Source organism: Lolium perenne, chromosome 1, assembly GCF_019359855.2.
Source record: "Lolium perenne isolate Kyuss_39 chromosome 1, Kyuss_2.0, whole genome shotgun sequence".
Lineage (NCBI taxonomy): Eukaryota > Viridiplantae > Streptophyta > Magnoliopsida > Poales > Poaceae > Lolium > Lolium perenne.
In genome coordinates this window covers 161773062-161787078 of record NC_067244.2, presented here as the reverse complement: position 1 = coordinate 161787078, position 14017 = coordinate 161773062, and the positions used below count along the sequence as shown (strand labels likewise).

General features: G+C 41.3%; 1 protein-coding gene across 15 annotated transcripts; it reads left to right on the top strand.

Annotated features, from left to right (window-relative positions):
- The first annotated feature begins 1160 nt into the window (after positions 1-1160).
- LOC127310326 (uncharacterized) lies at positions 1161-5310 on the top strand. 15 transcript variants are annotated; one of them, XM_051341022.2, is made up of 7 exons: positions 1161-1634; positions 1713-1858; positions 2035-2085; positions 2272-2382; positions 3030-3079; positions 4794-4882; positions 5066-5310. In XM_051341022.2, exons 2-7 carry the CDS (start codon positions 1774-1776, stop codon positions 5136-5138), a joined length of 459 nt encoding a protein of 152 aa, XP_051196982.1. In that variant the 5' UTR covers positions 1161-1634; positions 1713-1773; the 3' UTR covers positions 5139-5310. The 15 variants fall into 15 exon arrangements, 5 of the variants coding, with proteins under 5 accessions (XP_051196982.1, XP_051196993.1, XP_051196988.1 ...); XM_051341033.2 differs by having other exon boundaries at positions 1162-1634; positions 4811-4882; XM_051341028.2 differs by having other exon boundaries at positions 1170-1634; positions 4811-4882; positions 4989-5310.
- Positions 5311-14017: the final 8707 nt, after the last annotated feature.

Below are 14017 nucleotides of genomic sequence, written 5' to 3'. Positions count from 1 at the left end.
AACTCATCATGCTCTCCTTTTAGGCCCATGGAGCTACTTGTGGCTTCTTGAACCCCCATGATACATTGTTAATTCATGTAATTTTGGCTTTTGATTAATAAAGCGAGCAATTTATTCTCAAAAAACATGTTGGATTGTTCGAACGTGATATTACAAAATGCAGTAACGAAAATTGTTGGCGTTCAACCTATCACCTCCGTCCATTCCATAATTCTTGTCACGATTTTAGTTCAAATTATAATTCTTCTCGTGATTTTAGTTTAATTATAAAACAACAAGAATTATGGAACGTAAGGAGTATTTGGAATGTTTTAGTGAACTGGTTGGCGGGCGTTACACAACCTAACTTTGCTACATTTGTTCTTGTGTGAAGCAAACATTGTTCACATTAAGTGGATGTGGTTGTAGCACACGTAATTCGTCCACCTCCGATGAGCTAAGTTCATGTAGAAAATGAGAAGACCATGTGCTAATTTTTATTGGGCTTGAAATATTTTTACTTTAAAGTTTAAACTGCATTAAGAAAAGACAAGTACACTCTTTTGTATACAAATTTTAACCTAAACCTCCACTTATCTGTTGACAAAGGAGTACCCGTAGGCAGCTTCTTCTCGTAGCAATAAGTAGTTGGAATGGATCTTTACCATTACAAATCAAAATCGAAAGTATAATAGATGCAAATCAGGAGAGATTATTTGTGCAGAACAATGTGGCATAACAACATGTCATGAATATAGTAAAAATGGGGGTAACTTTTTGTACGGCATGAACTGTACACTGTGCATTGTTCCTAGTGGAGTGAACTGGGCAACAACCAGCTTCGAGCTAGCTTCCGAAGACGTGGTAGTTGCCGGCGAAGGCTACCAGGGCGTTTCGCTGCCTCTTCCAGTAAACCGGAAGTCACATAGAAGTGGATTGCACGATGGCCGGCTGCCTGCTGGTGCAGAATAGCTCAGGACAATGAACCGGCAACGCCTGGTGTGGACGCATGCACTATGGGCCAGCTTGAGAGGGGTACACCACAGAACCGCAGTTTAGAAATAGGGTGGCGTATAAAACACGTGCATGCTTGCGCTAGAAGCCTAGAACAGAATGTTATGATCATTGAGAACAAGCAAGTGCGTGCACCCTACCGAGTCTCTGGGGCTATCCACGATTGCCTGTTGGCGTCCACTGGGCTGGGCGAAAATTGTACTGCCTCGATCGATTTGTACTGCAGTTGTACTGCGAGAGCGCTCAAGCTGTTGTACTGCACGCGAGCGAGGAAAGAAAACCGCCAAACATTTCCTCTGGATGCCCTCTCTCCTCTCAATTTCGCTCTCCCTGCCGACCCCTAATTTCTCTCCCGTCCCAACCTGCCCGGCGGCGGCAAAAGCTAACGGGACTAGCGATAGGGAGCGAGCAGCAGCGCCGCCACGACGAGGTCAAGAACCCCGGCGGCCGCCTCCCCACCGCCCTGGAAAAGGGATCCCCTTTTCTTCGCCCTGGCGGTCATCCGGGAGAAGGACGACCTGTGCCTCAAGACTTGCCGCCGCCGCGACATGGAGGCCGGCCTGCTGATGCTGCTCTCCTCCCGTGTCGGGGACGACGGGCTGCTGCTGCACGCCGGTGAATATCGGCGATCGAGTACTCACGTCCGTTCCCCTCTTGCTAATGGAATGATGTCGTTTTCTTATTTCTCTTGCAATGATTGATGGTAGAGCCAAATGCAGCGGTGAGGGCAAGGATAGGAGGCAGCGGGTTCAAGAGGGCGCCTAGGGGATTTCTTGGCACATGAGTGATAGTCCACATGGAACATGTAACTATGTAAGGGCTAACCGTTGTTCTTCGTCTTCCATCTGTGAGCCCTGTGTACACAGTTATGTTTAATTTTTCTATCATACTTGTTTTTGCGACATTTGTTCCTTGGAAGTGCAAGGATAATCAAATCTCCTTATTAATGTGCTTCCATACCTGGCAGACAGGGCTAACCATTTTTAATTTAGTTGTTGCTTCACTCTGACATTTTTTGTTTGGTTCCATTTGTTTGTACAGTAGGTTCTTGTGGAGTTGGCCGAGCTCCAGGACAGGGTCAAGTTGCTCAAGGTATAATGGATGGAGCTTTAATTCCAAGTTTTTCTTGCCTATAGATTTACCCACTGTAACTCATGATGTTCTCTATTATTTTTACCACAAATGATCTTGTGAGAAATAAAATCCATCCGACCTCTATTATTATTTATTGGCTACAGGGTGAGCTTATAATTTATACGTTTCTTGTCCATGGCTTAGTGCAGATTGGAGACGACGGCGACGGCAACCACAATGAGGCGGTGTCAAGGATGCACCGAGCCTCAAGGGTGGCGGGGGCGGGGACGGCTGACAGTGAAGATATTTGTTCAAGTTAAGTTTTCACAAAGATACAAAACTATTAGTACAATGGTATTGTATTGTTGCGTCAATTTGTCAAATTATGATGGCAGTGAGCATTGTTGAGACAAAAACTATAATCTTTCGCATTTTAGATGATTATATTGAAAAATAAGTTATGTTTATTTGTTATAACGAGGTACATCCAGCCTGATTTTGCAACACCCTACTTCTTTAGTACCACCCGCTTCATCACTTTGTTGCATCTGCTCATCTTTTAACTAGGAAATGTTTCACTAACTGACAATATTACTCGCAAAAGTAACTCTGCTTCTTCTAGACGAGTCCACAAGTGCATTAGAAGATAAAAATGAGGTAACAATCCATATACCGTCGTTGTATTTTATTTATTACCTGCTGCTTCCTACTGTGAACTATTGAAAAATGACAAGTCATTAGTTATAACTTCAATACCACTTTTGACCATTGTGCCTCTGGCACAGATTCATCTATAGAGTCTGATCGAAGCAATAGAGAGAAGCTAACATATATAAGCGCTGGTCATTTGAAAACACGTCATGAGTTTCACAACAAGGCTTTGATTTTCAAGAATGACTTGTACCCTTCCTCTTTTTCCAACTAACAGTGGAAATGCACAATTTCTCCTATGTTCTCTGTAGGCTTAGTCCTCTACGTGTGGAACTATTCTGATAAGCCCCTGCCATGCCTGGTAAGTTCATTTCAGTGGAGTTTGTTGTTTTTGTGGTCATGCCGCTAAATTTATGCTCTTTATTTTCAATATGCATGTGTATTACCTTTTTTCCTCCTGTAGAATATACGTTGACCCCATTTGGAATGTAGGAATCACATTAGGATTCTAGAAAAATTACTATGTTACATGCATGACTCTTGGCCAGTGAGCATTGTTCTATTTTGTGTGTCTTGGGCTCTGAGCATAAACTTCGCAAATCACTATCTGATTAGAAGCAGCATGGCATAGATGGGTGCTAGGAGATGAAGGTGAGAGAGAATTGTAAGCACTTCAATGAACCTTACTTACTGTAAGCACAAAAGCAAAGCCAGCGCCCAGCCCTCGCACGCCACGTGAGCCTCTCAAGATTAACCTTTTCTATAAGCACAATTACGAAAGCACTTAATCTGATATGCCAAAATAATGCACACTTATTGTTAGCCCGATCTTTAGCTTCTATAAATTAAATCCATAGTAATTTCCAAAATTTTATTGTCGTGATTGTATGTTCACATAGAACCATCGACAAAATGGTTTACTGATGGTGTTAGTAAACTGTTTTGATTTCTTCAGAATATTGTTGTGCTTTAAATTCTCTTTGTTCCTGAATGATATCATATTGAAGCCAAAAATTTCTGAACTTTGTGATCTGGGCCTAACATGATTTGACATCCTCTGTGTTTTAGATGAGCAGTAGCATTATACATTTATTTTTCGCGATATGGAGTAAGTAGGAAACAATTTAACATTACTTTTGCTTAGGAGATGGCCAACAAAAATCATAAGCAAAAATATAAAGTACTGTAGTGATTGCTTCTACTTCCTTCTGAGCCTTGTAGTTGTGCTGCTCCATTCCTAATACATAAAGAAGGCAATATCCAAATCTATCAAAAGTTTTACTATAATTTGAGTTTTTTTATAAAGTATTTAATGGAACATACGGGTAGTTCATTCTTGGTCAAAAGCTCATTTTTCCCCTTACCAAATTAGCTCTTAGTGCCTTTTGTTTCTATTGGTAAGTTGCTAGAAATGTGCAAGATGATTTCTGTAATTTGATTCTCAGTCCCATTCTTACAGAAATTGTAAGTCATTTCAACTTCACATCTTGATGGTAATATTATCTAGCATATTTTTGGCCTGGGTTAGCTGTGTTCTTACATTCAAATAAGGAACAGTGTTGAGCTGAAACCTGGAGGAAATAAAGAATCACATTGAACCTCATTGTCCTAGGTTAGCTGTATTTGTGGTTGGTGCCATTATTCTCCAGTGTATATACTTATTTTCCTGCTAAAATTTGACATCAATTGTGGATATTATCTTCTCTATCTGTCGATGTAATTGGACTCTCTGTGTCTATTTGTATGCTCTGTTTGCTGATATGTTCTTTATTTGACAATGTGTATATCTAGGAAAGTATGTAGCAATTGATGTCTGATATCATGTAGGGACTATTTGATTTAGTGGAATTTCGAATTAGTTTATGTCGGTGTTTCTTGTAGTTTAGGATACTGCTACTACCACCCGATAAAGTTTTGTTTTGTCACTTGCGGAGTTGTTTAACGCTACCACCACCCAATATTCATAATGTGCTTGTTGGCTATAGAGCTGTTAGTAGCACATATGTACTCTGCCCACTAGGGAATTAACAAGTAATCATCTGCTCCATGCCTTTTGTTCTTACATTGAGTTGTAGATTCATGATTGTTGCAGAGGCTGCCCACACTTCAACCATTGGCTGTTGGCATGCCTGACATCACAGCTCAATACATGCAGGCATGAAAGGTATACTGATGTCTGCTAATATTTTGTACATGTTTAGTTTTTATTTCCTTCTTGCACTTAACATATGTATGTACATTCATGCACCGGCTCTTTCATCGAATTACAGACAAACTTCGTTTATCTGTCCATACCAAGTCTATGGAGAAACAATTGAGCAGCTTCTCTCTTTGTGCTGGATTACAGGAACTTCCCCTACGGTCTACGAATGCAATACATCATCTTTGTTGTTTGTTCTTCTTTGATACTTCAGGCCTAGCTGCTCACCTATGTTTGCTCTGTCTTCTATGTGTGCGCCTTTTGTTAGTGTACCAACTTGATGTGTGCTAATTAGTTCAGGCATACTTTTAACCTTGTATGTTAAGTAAACTCATGGAACCATCGTTACCTGTATCAGCCACTTGTGTTTCAATCAAGAAAAATGAAATGTACACGCTGTTTTCTTCTGGTAAGCATTGTTGCAAACCAGTTTTATCAAGTTATAGATTATGGAAAATAAATCAGAGACAATGTCCAAGCACGGTCTTAGTTATTGGTGAGGGAGGAAAAACATGCTGATATGAGGTTGTGTGTCCAAGATCACTTAAATTGACTGAAGCTAGACATGAAGATTGGGATATTTATTGAGCCGCACCTGACCAGCGAGGAGGCGCCCCAAGGGGCGCCCCAACCACTAGTGCTACTTCATGTTCGAGAGAGCTCCAGATCATTATTCCTGAGACCTACCGTGCCTAGTTAGCTACTGCAGTATGTATTGTCTGCGTGCGCTTGTGCGCCTTCGAGGACTTGTTTGCCATGCATGGATCGTCGATCTACTGCCAACACAAAATGTGTTGTTTGCTGAAGTGGTGAGGCTGATCATAGTGGGGAGTAACTTAGACTAGTAACATATGTCATGTTACTAGTCTACATTCATCGTGGGTAGTAACTTATATTTGGTGTCATGCATTGTGTCATTTATTATGTTGTAGACTCATTTTGCTTTGGGGTGTGTGATGTTATGGTAACATAGCTAGTTACCACATCACTCTCTTTCTTCATTTATTGGCATGACATGTCACCAAAATGTCTTGAGATGTGTGATGTTACTAGTTATGTTACTCCCACTATGAGCAGCCTGAAGCACACAAAGAGTCGGTCACTTAAATAATATTGGGCAAATCATAGAAAAAAAAAGAGCTCATGTCTCGTGCAATAAAGAAGCACAGAAAACTCCGCAGATATTTTACTGTGCTTCGGCATGATGTACTCCAATGGAGTTGGTTGTAATCTTATTGCCACAATGATACTAGAGCCAACCGAGTTGATTGTATCTTATTGCCACATCGACTATAGCAATTTAATAGCCAATATATACTTTATTTATTCATAGCCTACCACAAACAGTCACAAAATATTTTTGAGCACACGTTGCAGCCGACTTTTAATCTACAGCTCTCATCCAACTTAGAAGAAATATATTACAGTACTTCCTCTGAACCTAAATTCTTATTTGTTGCATCTTTTTAATATTAGGAAATGGAGTTGGTATGGTTTATCCGCCATGTCCTCTTCTCTTTAGCGTCCGTTCACGTGTGGCTCATTCCTATTACTAACTCGGAAAGGACATGTTCACGAAGTCTAGGAAGGCGCACCAAACCGGTCTTCCCCTCGCCTCAGCCCATGATCAACCGTCACGGCGCCGCAATTGTTGTATGTGATCGATCAATCTCGGTAGAATCAGAAGCTAGAATATGCATAGACACTATTTCATCACCTAAAGCCTAACCATCCATGCACAATTAAAATGGTAGTGCATTGGTGTTACATCTTATACCCATTGACTCATCCAACTTATACCTGTTTAACCTTTGCCAAATTGGTGTGCCTACGATGATTTCTTGTCTGATATGTATCCAACTTTGTCTATGCACCGTTAGATGCCCCAGCGAGCGACACACACAGACTAATTTCAATGCCGTACAAATACCGGATGGAAGTTGGTCGTACATATAGGAGCCTTCTAACCTTTGTATCCTTTACTGATCACACGATTTTGAGAGGCACATGAGATGGTTTGGCCTATTGGGTCCTCCACTGCTATGTTCTCAAACAAGTTTGGCGAGTCTCGTGGCCTCATGCCCAGCAGCCCAGAGTGGTAGAACCTCATCTATTTTCTCGAAATAGACTTTTGACTCGTCATATCTATAATATCTAAATAGGAGCAACCCACTAAGTTGATTTTTCTGAACATGCAAGCTCTATAATATCTAAATAGGAGCAACCCACTAAATTGATTTCTCTCAACATGCAAGCTCACCACCTCATCAAACTTCTCTACCAATCCTATATGATCAAATCTGCCATCTCGCCACATCACCATCACACCATGTCACCTAATCTACCACGTCAGTCCAATCGCAGTGACATCATCATATCAATTATAAAATCCATCCTACCATTAGCCGGAATGGGAGGATCCCATTGCACCGCTGGAGAAAAGACCACATACGGATCCAATGCGTTGCCAGCGGGATAACCTGTAAACATGAAGAAGCATTTGGTTTGTTAAAAATGAAATCATTCCTCGTGTTCCATATTGCCCATAATAATGCACAGACCCTCACTCGGATCTAAACTTTATCCTTCTTGCAAACCCCAAACAACCAATTACCAAACAAATTTGTTATATTAGTTGGAGGTACAATATTAAAGATCATATGGACAACACGACAAACCATCTGGGCCAGAGGACATTCAATGAAAAGGTGTTGGATTGTTTCATCTTCATCACAAAAATAAGATTTCAAATTACCTTGCCAATTCCGTTTAACAAGATTGTCTTTAGTTAGAATAACTTTACGTTGTAAGAACCACATAAAAATCCTAAATTTTAGCGGAACCTTTATTTTCAAAATGTATTTGCGTAAATAAATTGTATGAACATTCATATAATCTAGATACATGGATCTAACAGTGAACATACCCGTTGCCATTCCACACAAATACATCTTTGTTATCATTCAAATTAATATCCATCAACCTTCGAACCAAATGCAACCATACCTCCCATTTGTTCTCGGTTAAAGTCCATCTAAACACAACATTCAACGGATTATGAGACAAAACATCAGCCACCGAAACATCTTTTCGTTGGACAATGTTATAAAGCAATGGATATTGAAGGGCTAAAGGTGCACCCCAGCCATGTATCTTCCCAAAACCTAGTTTGTAGGCCATTACCAACTTTAAAGTGCTCTCTGCTGAAGAATTCGTCTTTAACTCTTAATAATCCTTTCTAAAAAGGAGAATCATAAGCATTTGGCTTTACTTGCGCTAGATTTTTTGAGTGGAGGTACTTTTGTTTGTAAGCTCCTGCCACATTTCGTCTTCATTCAGGATCTTGAATAATCATTTACTCAATAAACATTTATTTTCATTTCTAGGACTTCGACACGAAGACCCCCTTGGTCCTTCAGTTTACATATAATGTTCCATTTTGTTAAATGATACTTCTTCTTATGCCCATCACTTTGCTAGAAAAAATGTGATCTAAAAAAATACATTATCTTTCTTACCCCTTTAGGTATTTCAAAAAATGAGAGCATAAACATAGGTAAACTAGTAAGTACCGAATTAATGAGCACAAGCTTACCGCCATAAGAAAGTAATTTTCCTAACCAACTAGCAAGCTTTCTCTCAAAGCGATTCTCAACCGGTTTCCTATCTTAGTGTTGATCTTGAGATGGAAAATCATGTGGATACTCTTGGTCATATGGACCGAGTAATCCCTGTAGTTAAGGCAAAACGTGTACATGTCAAGCAAGCTAAGAAAGTTTTTGTAGTACGTAGGAGTGATAGACTTAATAAGAAAAGAAATTCTTAATGCAAAGGGGGTTTTGGAACAGCGGGGGGTTTGGTGATTCGGCTAAGCATCTTTTCGTGCAAGAGACAATTATGAGGAATAAGCTAGATTGTTTTGCAATTTCACAAACTGGCAGGCCTCAATTCTCTGTACGGTTTCTAACTCACTTATCAGCGGGGTACGATTTTTCTTGGTACTGCCTACCGCCTCTAGGGAGGCCGGGGGGGGTATGCTAGTTGGCATATATTTGGCCGCTCTTCAGGTGTCTAGTATTGATGCGGGAGAGAGTTGCGTTAGGCTTAAACTTTCCTCAAAATCTGATAATTTCGAATGGGCATTAGTTGCAGTATATGGAGCTGCTCAAGATGCTCATAATCCTGAGTTCTTGTCCAAGTTGGTAAAATTTTTGTGATGACGATTCTCTACCCATGTTAGTTGGGGGTGATTTTAATATTATTCGTAGACAAGAGGAAAAAATAACGATAATTTTAATGCAAGGTGACCCTTTATTTTTAACGCTATCATTGAAAGTCTTGATCTGAGAGAGATTTCACTTTCGGGTAGACAATATACTTGGGAGAATCGTAGGGAGACTCCTACTTATGAAAAGCTAGATAGAGTTTTGGCGAGTGTGGAGTGAGAATAGAAGTTTCCTCTTGTATCGGTTAGGGCTCTGGTCAGAGCAGGGTCTGATCATACGGCTCTCGTTTTAGACTCATGTGAACAGGCTCACATTGGGAACAAGCGGCATTTTTCTTTCGAGTTATCAGGGTTTAGAAAAGAAGGTTTCTATGATATGGTAGCTTCGGAATGGAATTCTGTTAATTTTGGTAGTACGTCTATGGAGGTATGGCAGAATAAGGTACGTCATCTTCGTAGCTTTTTAAGAGGGTGGGCTAAAAATTTAAGTAGTCAATATAGAAAAGAAAAAATAAAAATTGCTTCTGGTTATTGAATCTTCGGATTTGAAGGCCGTAACCACACCACTTTCTGAAACCGAAAGAGGTATGATGAAAGAGGCGTTGGATAGTATTGCATCCCTTCGTAGAGATGAAGAGACAAAATAGGCTCAGCGTGCTAAAGTCAAGCATGTGCAAGAAGAGGGGAATAACACAAAATATTTCCACCTTGTGGCTAATGGGAAACATAGGAGGAAAAAGTATTTCAACTTGAACAAGACGAGGGTACGATAGTTGGTCATGAGAACCTTAAAAATTACATCACAGAGTATTACAAAAATCTATTTGGGGCACAAGAACCAAATTACCTTTCATTAGTAGAGTCCCAATTGATGATGTTCCGCAACTTTCGGAAGAAGAGAATGGTATTCTTGTTTCTAACTTCATAGAGGAGGAAGTACATGATGCTATTATGCAAATGAAAGAAAAAGTAAGGCACCGGGTCCTGATGGTTTGCTAGCTGAACTTTATAAAATCTTTTGGGATGTCATAGAGGGAGATGGTTTGAATATGTTTGATAAATTTCAACAAGGGGAACTCCGGTTGTTCTAATTGAATTTCGGCACAATAATTCTTCTCCCAAAAAAGAAAATGCAATTTAAATCCAACAACACAGACCTATTTGTTTACTTAATATAAGCTTTAAAATATTCACTAAGTTGGGTATAAATAGGCTTACCGGTATTGTTGAAAAGGTGATTAGACCTACGCAATCAACGTTTATGCCTGGACGCCATATTCTCGATGGGGTTCTAATTTTGCATGATACCATCCATGAGTTGCATAGGAAAAAGTTGAATGGGGTATGGTTGAAACTAGATTTTGAAAATCATATGATAAGGTTAGGTGGCCTTTCCTTCAACAAGTTCTTCGGCTTAAGGGCTTTCATCGAAAGTGGTGTCAATGGATTAATTAATGACTTTATCAGCCGGGGGAGTGTGGGTATTAAAGTAAATGATGATATTAGCCATCATTTCCAAACTCAAAAAGGACTTAGATAGGGAGATCCTTTATCTCCTATTCTTTTTAATATTGTTGCGGATGTTTTGGTAATCATGATAGCTAGGGCTAAAGAGGATGGTTAAGTAGAAGGGCGCATACCTCATTTAGTTGATGGAGGAGTCTCCATTCTACAATATGCCAATGACACTATTATTTTTATGGAGCATGATCTTTAAAAATCTCTTAATATGAAGCTAATTTTAAGCATCTTCGAACAACTATCCGGGCTGAAAATAAACTTTCATAAAAAATAGGTTTTTTTTGTTTCGGTCAAGCTAAGGAAAGTATGCAGCAATATTGTAACCGGTTTGGATGTGAGTCTGGTTCGTATCCATTGAAATACCTTGGAGTTCCTTTACTCATCAAGGTGGCCATATTTTCTGTTAGTGGAATCTCTGGAGATTGCTTGTTGTATGTTTTGAGTTTGGAAGAACCAGACCGAGATGATAATCTTAGGTATGAAAATAATTGGTCTGGTGGTGCTCGCTCTGCAAGTAGCAAATAGAATCTTTTTTTGTGTGTGTAAATACGATATTGGCATTAAAAGAAACATCAAACAGTACAAAGCAGCTCAAGAAAAATGAAAATTACAACGAGATCTTTGAGAATCCCTTCATTTTCAACCTCTAGACTGTGTCGATGGCGCGCTGCGGCGCCGCTCCTCCCTAAGTCAGCCTAACTACATTGTTGGTTGCGGACGGGAAATCTCCGAACGGGTCAAAAAGACCACATCCATCCCGAAGACGAAGTAGGATGAACTACCGATGAAGCTCCTTAACGATCCAAAAATCCCCACAGCTAGAAGAAATCCTTGAAGACCACACCACACCCACAAGCTTCTCGGCGTCGGCGTCGAGATGGGGTTGAAGCCGGGAAAACATTATTGCACGAGGCGTCACCACCACCACCTGAGCGCCGCCCCTACAAACAAAAACCCTAAGGACGGGGAACGAAACCCCCAAAACTAGAAAACGAAGTCCTCCCGCCCATTGGCGGACGCAGCGGGGGGCCGCAAGGCCCACCCAGAAATACGCTGGCCCATCCGGCCATAGTCAAGCCCCACGCCACGCGCACGCCCCAGACTTCGATTCCCCACTCCACGCGCACCCGTCCTTCGACCGCAGCGCCGTCCTCCGACCGCAGCCGCCACCCCAGCCCCGGATCCGCCGCCGCACGCCGCCCCAGCCCCGCCGCCGCTTCTGCCCATCAGCCCCGCCATGTCCGGCGCTCGCCCGCGGCCCGCCCCAGCTGCGTCCGCCCATGCTGCTGCTGACCGCCGGCCGCCCTCGCTGCTGCGTTGCCGACCAAGTGGGTGATGCAGCCATTTGCATGTGAGCTGTGATGACCCCTACAAAGAGGTGATGCAATCAACTTGTACCGTTGCAGATTGCATACATAGGTGATACATAGGCAGGGGGTGTTGAATAATGTATGGACCCACCCCGCCCTGGAGATGAATAAGTTTGAGGATTAAGTTTTTTCAGGCATGGTGACATTGTGGAGCGCAGATCATCTGAGATTCTGAAGAGGTTCATACCTATATACCTATCTCGTTCCTCGTTTTGGCTTCCTCTGCTGCTAAGAACATAACGATCGAGTTTCTTGTAGTAACCATATGTAAATTTGTTGCTCCATTTGAAAAAGCTTCTTTCTTTTTGTAAGTCCTCAGAGAAAAGGGATAACTTTCTTGAATTGTGCCAGTACTTATGTTAACCTAAACTATGTTCAAGTCAACATTTTCATGCTCTGCCTACAGAATGCATGATTGTACCATCTTCACTACACCTATAGTACCAATGTAGTGCAGGCTGCAAATTCAAAACTACTGCAGTGATACTACTACATAGGAGCAACTGAAACCATGGGCAGTCGACCATTGTTCTCTGGTCAAGATAGTCAAGCCAGATACTACTATGTTTGTTCTTCATTATGCAAAGGTTTTTCACAATTTGGGGAGTGCGCAAAAAAAAATTGAGGTGTGCCCCCCTCCAATTCTTTCCTGCGTCCGCCACTGCTCCCGCCTGACGATAGCCCGATCCGCCGCACCTCCATGGCCCGAAGGCCACAGAGGCGGCCAGATCGGAGGCAGCCGCCGACGGGAGGCAGAGGAACCCTAATCGGCTCTCACAAGCGAAGGGGTATGTCCGGTTTGGGATTGCTACTAATACATAGAATCAATTTGATAAAAAAAAAGTCCAATCGTACATTTATCTATGAACAGAGAGAGACTGCTAAACTAAAGAGATTTTTGTTTGTTTATTTAAGAGTACCTTATCACGTGCACCATGCGATAACCAAAGAGGTTATTGAAGTTAGCGTAGATCTGAAGTTCATCTCGGTACTAGCATATATATATATGCATCGAGATGTGCATGCTATTTGTTTTTCTCATCGAGCTGGATTTGAAGGCCCATGCGGCATGTATTACGATACGGCTATGACGTGTCACTCTGCAGTGTCGACCTTGCTGATTCCGACCCCAGCTGTCGGTGATTCCAACCGGTGCAAAATAGTTACGTTAGGGGATAGTGTTCTCCTACCCGCCCATCTGATCTCCCAAGCATCCAAGGGCTGCATCAAACGTACCAATACCAGCTGCAGAAGGACACATCGATCGAGTCAAAATCAATATTACTACTAGTTTTTTTTTTGTGAAGAATATTACTACTAGTTAACATATCACCCAAGATGGCTCGAGCTTGATATAATTCTCTAACTATGACATCGAGCTGAAAATCTGACATGACTGAATAAAATACGCACTAGCTGGTGAAATCCGTGCGAGGGATTCGCGGCGAAGGATAGCGTAAGGTGCTCCATCACGAAAAAAAAAAGGATTTGTTAGTTTTCAGCTAGCTGAGAACCAACTTCGTGCTCAGTTATGTTTTACACCATTTGATTTGTACTGTGATTTGTGCTACTCATTAGTTGCAACGTAGTTGCAAATAAAATTTGATGATATCATGTGATTGAGAACGAAGTTAGTTTTAGTCGACTGAGAAATAGTTACATAAAAAATAGTTGGTTAAATCCAATAGAGACCTGGGTAGTGTATAAATTCCGATGGTTTCTTTAACTCATTACTACAATATTTTGTAGCAACAGAAGGGGATAGCTAGTGTATAAATGGCGACGAATGAGATCCAAAGCAATAAGATGTTGATGTTCACATTGGAGGTACAAAAGATAAACTATGTACGGCTGTTTCAAGGAAGCATCCGATGTGTAGCGCAGATAACTATCTACAAGTAGGATCGATGCATGTACCACGTGATTAGCTTATACTAACAAGAACTATGGCCATGTTTGCAAATCTCTATAAGTTAGCCCTCC